This window comes from Nilaparvata lugens, chromosome 5, assembly GCF_014356525.2.
Source record: "Nilaparvata lugens isolate BPH chromosome 5, ASM1435652v1, whole genome shotgun sequence".
NCBI classification, from domain to species: domain Eukaryota; kingdom Metazoa; phylum Arthropoda; class Insecta; order Hemiptera; family Delphacidae; genus Nilaparvata; species Nilaparvata lugens.
In genome coordinates this window covers 16827884-16841637 of record NC_052508.1, presented here as the reverse complement: position 1 = coordinate 16841637, position 13754 = coordinate 16827884, and the positions used below count along the sequence as shown (strand labels likewise).

Sequence of the window (13754 nt, the reverse complement as noted above, 5' to 3'; positions counted from 1 at the left end):
TAAAGCTCATGAGACTCAAATGCCTAGATATACACTGTTTATTTCTAAATTCTTTGAGATGTTGGTGTAGCTTTTGGTCAGGAGAACATAAGTTTGTCTTACCGCCATTATTTGAATTCCTTATTGATTGTACATTAAGAAAAATAAATATATCTCATCAATTCCCACTCAAAGTTCCATGTTAGAAATTGAAATGTGGAGGCTTTGTATTCTTTATTGATTGTACATTAAGAAAAAATGAATATATTTCATCAATTCCTACTCAAAGTTCCATGTTAGAAATCGAAATTTGAAGGTGTTAAAAAATAAATTGATTTCAGGTGATACTAAAAATACAAGACATTGAAGGACTTCTTGCTCAAGCGGCTGACAAAGGAGCTCAAATCTCGACAGACTGCACAGCCGCCGATCGCAATGAAATCACTCAACAGCTGCAATCGTTGAAACAACAGGTTTGTATACAATTTGAGTATTGTATTAATGTGTCCAGTACTTTACTATTGGTAATAATAAATTGACATAATAATAAATTGACGCTGATGACGATAATTTCCACCTCTTGTAAAATTAGATGAAGTACTGACAAATGAAAGATAACCGATCACGGCTTTCAAAGATATAATATATTATTAACTAGCAGGAAACCCGTGCTCCGCAAGGGTTTATTTTAAAACTTGGCGTAATGAAATCTTGGAACAATTGAAAATAGGCCTATAACCATCATCGGTTAATTAAGAATCTATATGCGAAATTTCAAGTTAATCAGTCCAGTAGTTCAGACGTGATGATGCGCCAAACTTAATTTTCCCGTTCTGTACGTGTATAAGCCAGATCTTTCCTTTATTATATTATGGATACTTATTCGAGCATCTAGTTTATCAAAGTGCAAACTTTTGTCTGTAAAGGGTGACGAAGCATTTAAAGCACATGCTGCCCACAAAATTCACTAATATTTATTGCAATAGGCCAACATTTTACAACGTTTCTCTTCTATTCTTATCCTTCTCATCAATCAATGAAGATTGTTTTTATCACAGTCGATAAAAGATAATTTCTCTTTTTGTGATTCTTTCTACATAACAAATCCCCACGAGATACACATCTTTCCCATGAGAACTAGCTATCACCAGGCTTCAATAGTAGTCGCAGATAACATAGTTATTACATTGTATTAGACGCAGGCAATCAAATTTCAAAGTTTTGCCAAAATTCTTACTGGATCTCTTGCCTTGTTTATTAAATAAGGTTAATTTGAGGCCTCTGAGAGAAGAAGTAGTACTTGAGTATTTTGTACCAGAGAGCAAAAGATGATTTGAAACTAGAAGAGGAGGAATGATTTATAAGTTTATAATAATAAAATAATATGAAATAATTTATTGAATTAGAATGTATTGTGAATACTTCAATCATTTTGTAAGATGATTTGGAAGAAGAGGAGGAAAGATTTATGGATTTATAAATTTATAATAGAATAATATGAAGTGATTTATTGAATTGGAATGTATTGTGAATACTTCTATTATATTGTGTTTGTTTTTAGGTGACTGGTCTGAGGAGAGAAGTTGAGAAGCAGCGTGAGCAGCATGAGATGACAGCAGCGGAACATAAGAAGCTGGCAGCTGAGTTGGACCAAGTACTGGAGTGGCTGCATAAGCATGAGGCCGAAGTGCATTCTAGGCCACTGCTTGACATTGAAATCGCCAGCGTCGACAGAGAACAGGAAAAGCATAAGGTAAGGCTTTCACCTTACATCCTTACTCTGAATTTTCAGTATTGATACCCACGTATCAGTACGTGATAAATCAAGTTTTTCTAAGAAATTTACTGTTCAATTTAATTCAATGTATTATTTGTCACAGGCTAAACAATGGTAATGTACATTAAAAACATCAAAATTTCAACATTCATATACTACAAAGTTAGACTAGATAAATGTTTTAAAATGGTGAAAATATAATATTTAAAAACTAATAAATAATATGTCAGTTACAGCTCATACTTATATAGAAATAGTCATCAATAAAATCTGGAAACATGAACATTGCACTCGAAAGTAACATTATAGATTCTTAATAGATTTTTTCAGTCATATTTTGTTTTCCTCTAATCAGTTTATTAGGGATTGCCAACTATAGGGAAACTGGGCTATCAACCAGCTTTTCAGTCTTGTCCTAAAAATTGTCAGTGTTTGAGCCTCTTTCAAGTGGTTCGGCAACGAATTAAATACTTTGTTACCCATATGCTGTGAGCTAGATTTGTAAAAGGTTGATCTGTGTGGTTCAATTCTCAACGCACCTCTGGATCTTGTGCTATGTTTATGGATATTTGACCCAGTTGTCCAATTTGTCTTGTATTTGAAGGCAAAGATAGATACGTAATATAGTTATATAAAGAGCAACTAATTAATCGATCTGTGAAAGTTTGGTACGCTTTAAAATAGTGTATCATCATCCTTAGAAGAAATACGTATTTCGACTAAAACTGAAATAAAAAACTGAATAGTTTTTTCGCTGAATAAAACTTGATTTGATTTGACAATGATTAATATTATTCTGCAGTGGAATAAACTTAATCACTTTCACAAAACTCATTTTTTTAATCACTTTTGAACAACTAAATTACGACATAGCAGTCAGGTATTTATAAATAAAAGCTATTAGCTTCTACTCACATTAGTGGAGCGCTTTCGGACACTAGGCCCTTCATCAACACTGGCTGTCTTGATGGCTTCAACACAGCCAGTGTTGATGAAGGGCTTAGTGTCCGAAAGTGCTCCACTAATGTGAGTAGAAGCTAATAGCTTTTATTTATAAATACCTGACTGCTATGTCGTAATTTAGTTGTTCAAAAGTGATTATTAACAAGCAGTTCATTATGGAAACAAACATTGAAGAGTATCATTTTTTTATTTGTTCAGAAACTGGTGGAGGATGTTGGCAGCTACTTGGATCGGATAAGAGCGGTGCAGGAGTCGCTGAAGCATGACGACCTGTTGCCAAGTTCGCTGTCCGAGCGTATCAGTGAGGCTTCCTCTCTGCTCACCATCCTGCCGAACGAGTTGGCCGAACGACAAAAGTACTTGGACAACAACAGAAAGTAAGCTGGTTTATTTGAAAACAAATGATTAAAGTAACTGTAGCTCATTAGGAGAAAAACTTATCAAAATTTAAGATTTGTTATTCATCAGAAGTGTACTCTGGTGGAATGAAATAGTTGAAAAAGGAAAAGTGTCAATTCAAATTTTGATTATCAAGAAGTAGCGGTCTTCATATTTGGTGATCAGGCTCAGACTTATATTCAGGACAATAAAATATTATAAATCATAATATATTATCATATTAAGACCATTAAATCTATATCAAATATATAGGTTTACTGGTCCATTAAATTCAATAAGTATCCTAGAAACTGGACCTTCAATTGTTCGTAACGCAAAACAGTAATTTCACTTGCATTTCATTTGATAAAACTGAAATTTGACTTCCATTTCATTCGATATTTCATCATATTTCACTTGCATTTCATTTGATAAAACTGAAATTTGACTTCCATTTCATTCGATATTTCATCATATTTCTGTAGTACAAGTTTGGAGTTGAAGGACAAATAATAAGTTGATAGAGGAACATTTATAAACGAAGTTATCCATAAAAACTGAATTTCGCCTAATTGATAGTGTTTATTCAGCTGTATTAATATCATTTTATGCAATTTTTAACTGAGGATAGACATGGGGCACAGATAAATAAATGAATAATTGAGACATTTTTCTTTACTCTAGATAATATTTTATAATATACATTTTTTTTCAACCTTATTTTTTTTGTTTACTCACGTGATTCTAAAATTTTGCCATATTTATTTTTATTTATAATAATAAAATAATATTTGATATAATAATATTGAACTGATGCTCACGCCCAGCGGACAGGATTTTCCTTGCTGGGTTGTTGCCTTAATGAATAGATTTTGATTTAAATATATTTAATTTATAATTTTTGTTTTGATTGTAAGCTATGTTTTATTTTTATTTCTATGAATTTCTTGAATAATTTATTGTAAATTGTATTGATGGCAAATAAAGAGAGAATTGAATTGAATTGAAAAATTTAGGGATTCAGTACCAGACCGTAACTTGAGGCTTCAGTGTTTGAAAAGTGTACGTATGTTGACAGTACAAAAGAACTCGGAGAAACGTTACTAGTTTGAGCAACGTAATGTTTCTCATTGAATGTTTAATCTTTGTTCTGGTGTGTTCCAGATGTTTTGTTCACACTTGAAGCAAATTTTTATTCCTATTCCATTTTTTGTTTAATTAAAACGTTTTTTCTGAACTTCATGGGTTTCTCTGAAAAACGAACGTTCCCGTCTGATATCATTGTTCGATTTCCAGGTACAGAGAAGAGTATCAGTCACTTTGTGAGAAACTGCACTCGTGGATTCAAGAGGCTGAACAGAAGCTGGATGCTGGAAAGGGTGGCGTAGACTTTGTGAATGTTGCCAAGGATTTGGAAACTCATAAGGTATGCTCCACTTAATTAAGTTCATACCAATTATCTTCCATCAACGTCAATTATTATAATTAAGATTTATTTCAATTATCCCTCCCTCATATCATCACCTAGCTATCTACTTCACCCATGGTTATTATTTCATAACCATTAAAAAATTTCTTATTCTAATTCTCACGTTAGAACTGTCCCTAAGCATTTCTTAAATTTCGTTTCGGATCGTTGTGTCGTTCTTAGAAGTAGCTGCTTCTTCGTATTATTCTTTTATTCATGTTCTTCGTATTTTTGTTATCGATTGATTTCTCTTTTCTCTCTCATTTCTAACAACATATTCTTATCTTCCTGTGAATTGTAGGATATTGTGTTGAGGAGGTAAAATTATTTTACCTTTCTCCATGGATAAAAATGTTTAAAAAATGAAGTATCCTCAACTTTCAATTTTATAATATAACAACGTGAACAAAAATCTTTTTATTTTTGTCTCAATTCATCCATCTATTATTAATGTGAGAAGTTTTTTAAGAATTCGAACCCCGAGTCAGTTCAGAATTTTGCCTCTTTTGATGTATTTTATTCAATAATTTAATCACGCTTTGTAATCTTTAATCCTGTAAAACATTTCCTCATCTATTTCACTCGTGTAATACAGTCTATGAAAACTATTGTAATAATTTATTAATTTTACTAGACAAGTTCTAGAAAATTTGACTACACAGTGTGAGTCCTTCCTCACACTCATTTCTAGGTGAGGAGCACTATTCAACGAATAGTATTAAAAATATTGTAAAATTTACATTTTAAATGTTTGTAACATGTTGCTTTCAAAAATAAAAACTTTCTTATTCGTTCCTTCAAGTTATTCCCACTAAAAATACCAACCTCTATGGAGAGTTTCAAATATGGAACTGATATGAATGCTCCTAATGTAGTTTTTTCAACGTAAAAATTGTTTCCAGGTCTACTTCAGCAGAGAACCAAGCATGAGAGAATTGGTTTCACAGCAGATAAAGGCAGCCAGCGATGAAATCTGGCCCTCTTTGTCCAGCTCAGAGCAGGAAGACTTGAGTCAGAAGCAACAGCGGCTGACTCAGTTGTTGAAGAACACACTGAATTTGGCTCGGTCCAGACAAGCACAACTCGAACAAGACTCTGAGGTAAACTATCTCACCATGAGAACTATGGTACTTTCCCTGTTAAAAAATATAAGTCTCCTGATTTCAAAACATGAATTCCTCAGGTCTATAATTTTGTAATTATCGAATTGAGATCAACATAATTTATGCCTTTAATTAGGGATCATCATCTATTGAATTACAATAGATAAATATTGTCATTGGTTAAATAACTTTTTGATAACATTGGTCATTGATTTGATAACTGTTCATGCTATGAAAGGTTGATGGTGTATTAGAATGGTTTTTATCCTAGATTGAATCAAGAGAAATCAGTGATCAGCACAAAGTCAATGCTAAGTAGGTATGATAAGATTATTCAAGACAGTTGATCCTTTTTAATGTAACCTAGCATTAGGATATTGATATATTTTCTATTCACAAATACATATGCATAGTTATTATACTACACACAATATAGAATTCAAGAGGTTGCTGCTTATAAATTTAATCCCAATTATGATTTTATAATACCCCACTATAATGATAAGTACTGAGTACTTATTAAAATCCTGAGTTGCAAGATCATTGAATTATACCAACAATGCACATTGCTGATTCCGGGCTGAAATTGATTTCACTAGATACAATTAAACGATATTTAAATTTCTGTAGCATGATCTGATTTGACTTTTTTATTCATTGAAGTGGGCTACACATCGATATAATCTGTAATTATTATATTGTTTTTTCCTATAAAATTTCATTTAGTCGCCCTATATTTTGTATTTCCGAAAAATATTGCTGTTAGTATAGGCTAAAAGTTTTTGACTTCCAAACACTCAAAAAATTTGAAGTTTTTAAATGTAATAGATATTACCGAGATATTGCAATTATTCAAATGCTAACGAATTAATTTCCAGCTGTTTACCCTGTTGTGTCAATATTTGCAGTAGCAGAAGTCTTCGGGGTGATTTACAGCATTTAATTTGGATTTTCGTTTAGTAATAATCATTTAATAGAAATACAATCTTTTCAACTATTGTAGGTTGTGTGCTTCCCTTGTGTTCCATGTATAAGTTAAATGTTAATTGATGTTTTTTTCCATTATTGCAGGTTTGGAAAGACTATCTCCAGTCGCTGGATAAGGTTAAAGCTACACTTGCAAGGGCTAAATTTGATGATGAGCCTGTTACCACTGCGGCTGGTCTCCAGTTCAATATTCAGAAAATCAATCATGCACTGACTGACACACAAGTGAGTTTCATCTTCACTTATTTTTATATCTCATGCATTTACTTATCTGTTGTTTGGAGTGGGTCTCATAACGTGAAGTTTAAATTAAGTTTCAATTGAATGTGTGATCCAATTCAATGGATGATGTACATGTTCAAATTATTGTAAAATCAGATGGATGATACAATCTGAAACCATCATGAAAGGTCAACAATTTTGAAGTCAGCAAGGAGCTTGAGAGTGTTACCAGTGATTGGAATCAACTCATACATGACCTTGAAAATAGGCGTGATACGCTATCCAAGTTTGCCACGCAGTGGGAGGTGAGTGTAACAATTATTTGAAAATAATTATAATTTTGAAAAATAGTATTTATCATTTTCTTTTAATTTCTTTAGACCCACTTGGTAGTTTTATTATAAACTAGCTGGCCCGGCGAACTTCGTACCGCCAAATAGTTGAAGCATACTCTCATAACAAACATTAGCTGGATGCACACCTGAGGAGGCGCGATGCGGCATTTTGCAACTTCCAAGAAGCACTGTCCAATATTTTCCATACTAATATATAGGCATACTAAACTTCAAACATGCTATCAAAAAGAATTAAATGCTTCTATTTACTCCAATCAATTATTATTGTATTATTATGCAATATCGGGGCACCGAGCTTCGCTCGTTATTTATTTATTGACTTTTGATAAACCGAACACAATTCTTTAAAATCATTGGGGAAGTACTAACAGGCACAGCCCAAAGCTGTTTCTTTCCCGAATTTTGATTTGATAAATAGTCCAGAAAGTAGGTTATGTTCTATACACTTGAATTCAGGTTCAATTTCCTGTTCAAACATTTGAAAAAAAATTATAATTTAGATTATATACAAACCAAATTGAATAACAAAATAACATTCACTAATCACTTGAAATTATCAAATAATGATCAACTTTGAAAATTTTGATACACTCTAGTTTAGGAGGATTATCATGTCATGTCAACAAATCAGATTAATATGTTGATCAAATCGATTAAATTGTCTAGCTAGATAAAATTTCTCGCTGATTGATTATGATTACACAGCTGGAAATAATTCTGTCTCTCTCCCACACAGGCATACACACCTTCTGTTATCGAGAGACGACGAAATTATCATCTGTTTTCCAAGGATGAATTATCCTTTTAATGTCGTTCAGCGAGTTTTCCAAAGAATGAGACCTAGTGCAATCGAATCTTTATACCATAAACCTAATATGTTCCAAATTTCATGAAAATCGTTAGAGCCGTTTTCGAGATCCGTAAAACATAAATAGCCAAATATAAAAATACAGAAATATAAATACCAGATATATAAATACAGAAATTGCTCGCTTAATATAATAGGATAATGATGAAAACACTAATGTTCAGCTTAGTTTAGCTTAGTGTAAAGTAAAGCTGAGCTCTAATCATTAATTTCAATGAATTTTATTTATATAGATAATGTTACTAGTTTCTTTTTTATTTTAGTATTCATTTAACTTCCACGGTATGTTCCTAACTCCTGTTCTAGTCTTGGTAATAACAGTTTTCACATTAACAAACTATTGTTTTAATTTTTAGACCTCTTCTTTCTTGGCTTCCCAACATCTTACCTGTATAATGGAGAGTTTACTCGGGCATTCTAACGGATGAATTTCTTTCAATGTGTCCTTTTTATTGATCATCTTGTAATATGCATATTACATTGAGAAAGCATTAATCAAATTAAGAACATTTGAAATAGATAAATTGGAGGCTCCTCTCTTGGGAACATGCCAGTGAGAGAGGAGTGAGTTGAGAGTTGTCTTGTGAGAATAACACTAGATAATTGATGAATTTGTTTTATTGCAGGAATTTGATAACAAAATTCATGCTTTCGAGTTACTGGTCAGCTCATCTGAAGAGAAAGAGAAGAATATCGACTGCGCTGTTCGCTCCAAGTCCCATTCTGTTGAAGTCAAACAATCCATTGAGGTGGGTATCTTTGGAATAATAATAATATACCCTACTGTATTCTAGTTGCTCAACATGAATAGTAGCCTACTCGTTGATTTTTTCCAATTTCAATTAACAGTAAATACTTTCTGGTAGAGTTATTGAAAAACGAAAGCTCTCTTGTAACGTTCATATTAAAAAACTTTCATACTAGTTTGAATACAATAAAGCACAGCATTTGAAATTTACATATCATAGATTAAAATCATTCTCATGCTTGTGTTCTATAGAGTAATTGTGGTTAAAATGTTTAGTTATAAGATGAAACATCCAATTTAAAAATAGCAAAGCAGTCTTGAATTCCAACAAATACCAAAGTGTCCCTTCTTTTCCTTATTTTATTCTTGTTCTATTGGATTGAACTGTAGCTACCTGATCTCTGATTCTATCTATTTTTAACTTTATTCACATATTGGATTATCTCTTCAATACAAGAGCATCAAATTGTAAAAAAATAACATAAACGCTTTATGAAACTGATATCTCTTATCGGAGATATTGTGGAGTAGATTCTATAATAAAAAGTAGAAAAATGTGTTACTTTATACTAATATTTTTTCAAATAAAATTAACTTGAAGAAAGGATAACCTATTGCGTTATTTTTCACTTGAAGATCTTCATAAATCTTCTACCCAGACAAATCTTTAGAGATTTTCTACTCAGATACTTTTGTTGCAAATAAAGGTAGCCTAACTCAGTAGAAAAGACAACCTATAGTGTTTTAAAAGTCCATCACAATATGATTTTTATGTCTATCCTTGTATTGGAATACTCTCACAAAAGCAAAGCATTTTTTATTAGCTGCTATTGTTGTTACAGGAGCTATTGAATCAACTGAAAGCGGCACAGCCTCAGCATGAAGAGGTGACGTTCTTATCGGGCCCAATACTCGATCACTTGCGACCTATCTCTGATTCAGCATTCACCAGTCTTCAAGGAAGACTGCACACCATGACAGATGCCTACAAAAGGTGAGTCGGATGTTCCAATCATTCCCAGTTCAATTCACAGAAATGATAAATCAAAATTTAATAGTATTAGTTGATATTTCATGTTGATATGAATTTTTTTACGAATAGCTTGTTTAAGAGAGCACGTCTATTCAATATTCTGGGTCACTTATGATATGCTCCGCTGCTCTATTCGCCTCCGTGCCCCCATCAATTTCATTCTTTCCCATCTATCCTTTCTCATGTGTTCAATGTTGTGGGGTTGATGTCTCCTTCTTTCCTGCTCCTCTCTGATGTGGATTTTTCCAGTAGATTTAGATCTGATAACATGTTTCTATACATTCTAATGCGGGCATTTCACATTCTCTCATTTTTGAAACTTGGAGATCTATGTTCCAGATCTAATTCAGATATCAATTTCAAGCTTGATAAATATTCACAGAATATTATGGAAAAAATTGTAATGTGAAATTTTCATATTTCAATATTATCATCAAAATTTTATATTTGTTTGCTTTTGAAATATGAATTTGTGTTCAGAAATAAGTTTTTTTTAATTTTAAACTTTATAAAATAGAAACTCAGGAAGTGAAGGCAATTTTTAGTGAGAAAACACGAAGAACCCAATATATAAACTTTAGTGTTGATAGGAAATGACATTGGGTAATACGGCAAGGCAGAACATCTAAAAGGATATCTCTGCCGATAAAAGCCATATGAATAAATAAATTAATTTCGAGCTGTTGCTGTTACTAATATTAATTGTTGAAGAATACCTTGACAACAAATGAAATGTGTAATATTTTTCGAGTATTTCGAAATAACTTGAAGTTGAAGGTGGAAATTTTGAAATAGACAGTCTTTTAAAATAGTCTGTTTTTCAATATTCCAAGTGATTTCATGCTAACACACTCTGTTTAGAAGTGTTTTATACGCTTTTCTGTAATTGGAGTTTAATTCTAAGTTGTTTCATGTTAATTTCCCAGTTATGAATGACTGATATCATAATATTATTCAGCTAATTGTTCAATTTTTGTCTTCATTCAACTGAGTTATTATGTTCATTTACAATGCGAGCTCTTCTCTTGAAAAGCAATATTCAAATTTACTTAAATGAATCTTGATAGATTATATTCATGATTCTAATCGTGCAAAATGCTTTATTGCAATTAAAATCATTCATGACCACTACATTATTTATGAAAAATATTACTGTAACGCCATTACTCTAATGTCTTGCACTATTACTGTTATCTATTATTCGGAATTTCGTTTTTCGACGCTCTTAGTATCGTACCAACTAATTTATCCAAGTAATGAAAATAACTAATTAGGCACTCATTAAAATGTCCGTGCCAAAAACTACTGTTAATGAAGTGTTCTCAGGGTTCTTGAAAGTGAATAAACTGCATGCTATCACTTGTGTTATCCATTCCAAGTCGATTAGAATCTTTGAATGAGTACCAGTTCATAGTGGCGCTCATACGATTCTGTTAATTCTATTTAAAGATTCAATTACTCTAGAAGCGAATAAGAACCGAAATATTTCTTGCCAAGTAAAACTCTATCTACGATCTGAGTAACAATTTGCCCTTGATACTCTGTCCTTCAAATTCTGATTAGTAGAATTTGAAGAATTCTTTCCAATCGATCTATTGGTTTCGAGCTTTTTTTTAGAACAATACGTTACAGTGATTTCTTATTTTCACAATTCTGGGTTTTCTGATTATCATTTCAATTCAATTTCAATTTATTTCCAAAAAAAACAATACACGAATAATCTCTCCTGGTTATTTGAATTGTACAGTCTTTCTCAACACCATCACTTTTATCCCAACTTGAATTTCAAAGAGAGATATTCACCTTTTATTGTTGCTTATTGGAGCTTATCAAATTATACTGATTTAGTACAGTTTGAAACTTGAAATTTGATTTAGATTATTTTTCCAAGTTCTGTGAACTTTCTAAAATTTTCTGAGATTTCTGCGAAAGTTGATAAATCTGAGACTCGTGTGGGTAATGGGATGAATTATGATTGGCAAAGGTTTAGGTGGGTTCCGAATCCAAATTACTTTTGATGCACATAATTGATGGACTTTCCGATGCTGGAGGAAATTTTCAAAGTTTGCTGTTCTTCATCGATTTTATCCATTCATTTTCAATGTATGTGTTTTTTGAACAGAATATATATCTAGACTTCTGCAAATTGATTGCACTATCAGGATGTTTTAAACTATAGACTCACCTTACATTCCTTCGAAACCTTCAATATAATAAATTTTAGGTAGCAATGATCTCCTCTAGGTAATTCCCAAATATTATTGTCTATTTATTTATGAATATATGGGAGCAAACAGGATTTCTCCCAAAAATTGCTTCCTTAACACAATAATTACGATGATTCATTATAAATATTTAAGAATACAAAGAAGTAAGAATATTACTATATAATATTTATATGAAGTAGAAAAACAATAAACCTCTACCTATAAACCTCGCTATTATAATTTTATTGACCCAAATTCACTTTCGTTGTAAATGGGCCACAGCAACAACCAGACGACATTGCTTGATTTTATAATTTTTGTCATTAAGTGGATCATGCATATTTCACTATTCGTGCTCAAGAAATGGGCGCATCGCCAACTTGTATTTACGTTCTTGAAGATAGTTGGCATCTTTTCCACTGACACAGAGGATGGTGATCTGTTGATTGTGTCTTGAAAATATTGTTAATTTTACTCTTCACTTGATTTTAAAAAATCAGATTTCAATAAGATGATTTGCTGAGTTTGATGTTGAAATTGAGAGTGCCATGATTTTTAATATTCGTCAGGATACAAGAATCGTGATTGATAAATTATCTTGAACAATAACCATCAAGATTATTCGAATAACTGAATCTAATGAAACAAGTGAAAATCGTGTCGAACTCAATTCAATTTCAAATTCAATTTATTTATAGCCAACAATACAAAAATTATAAACAAGGCAGTCAGAATATATAGTCATACACATTTTTGTACGAGTAGTCATTTGAATATAGTTAATACAAGCACATAAAAGTAACATAGAAAAATAAACATAATAGGCTAGAACGTTATGGTATTATTTATATGGGTACTTGGCTTTCTTCACTGTTAACTCTAAAATACTTGTCAACGAAGATTTAAGGAAAGACACAATTTTTCTTGAATAAAAATCTTCTTTTTCAGAAGGTTGAGCGTATAATAGATTCTCGGACTATATTTCCATATTTTACTTATAAACTTTTCAAAAATTCAAATAGAATCTGCACTTAAAAAAATATTTCTAGCTTTTGTTTTGGATTAAACCAACTTTGCGTTCTGCTATTACCCAGTATTACAAGCTCAGTGGCTGCCATTAGTTTTGAAATAAAAAAGTTTTATATATTATTTTATATATATATATATATATATATATATATATAACGGTCTAGTAAATAATAGTAGAAATCTAATCAATAAGGGCCATTTATCTCAATGTCAGACACCCCCCAATAAAACAACGGAAGTAAGTGTTTTTCATATATATATATATATATATATATATCATTATATCGATCACTATATAAAAGGATATTTGTGATGATACAATTATTATTATCCTTATCTCTGTTCCATCAAAAGTTTTCAACGAAATGTCATTCGTTTTGAAATATAAAAGTTTTATTTATTACTATTATATTTCTTCTAATATTTATAAAATAGAATTGTAGTACCCTTTGAGACTAATAAAATAATAGAATAAGAATATAAATTATAACTACTAGTTACGGTGTTCAGTTTGTTTTATTAATTTCAAAGGGTACTATAATTATATTTTATAAATAAACGAAAGTAGCCCTGAATTCTTCTAATATACATATAAGGATATTTGTGAGAAGACAATTATTATTAACTTTATCTCTG

General features: G+C 31.4%; 1 protein-coding gene across 1 annotated transcript in view; it reads left to right on the top strand.

Annotated features, from left to right (window-relative positions):
- The window catches only part of LOC111053776 (nesprin-1-like), a 189600-nt gene that overhangs the window by 150662 nt on the left and 25184 nt on the right, over positions 1 to 13754 (top strand). The window contains exons 88-96 of the mRNA XM_039429393.1: positions 321 to 452; positions 1541 to 1732; positions 2918 to 3096; positions 4394 to 4523; positions 5468 to 5665; positions 6740 to 6880; positions 7066 to 7182; positions 8728 to 8850; positions 9692 to 9843. Coding sequence (XP_039285327.1) covers positions 321 to 452; positions 1541 to 1732; positions 2918 to 3096; positions 4394 to 4523; positions 5468 to 5665; positions 6740 to 6880; positions 7066 to 7182; positions 8728 to 8850; positions 9692 to 9843 — 1364 coding nt within the window. The remainder of the gene's footprint in view (positions 1 to 320; positions 453 to 1540; positions 1733 to 2917; positions 3097 to 4393; positions 4524 to 5467; positions 5666 to 6739; positions 6881 to 7065; positions 7183 to 8727; positions 8851 to 9691; positions 9844 to 13754) is intronic.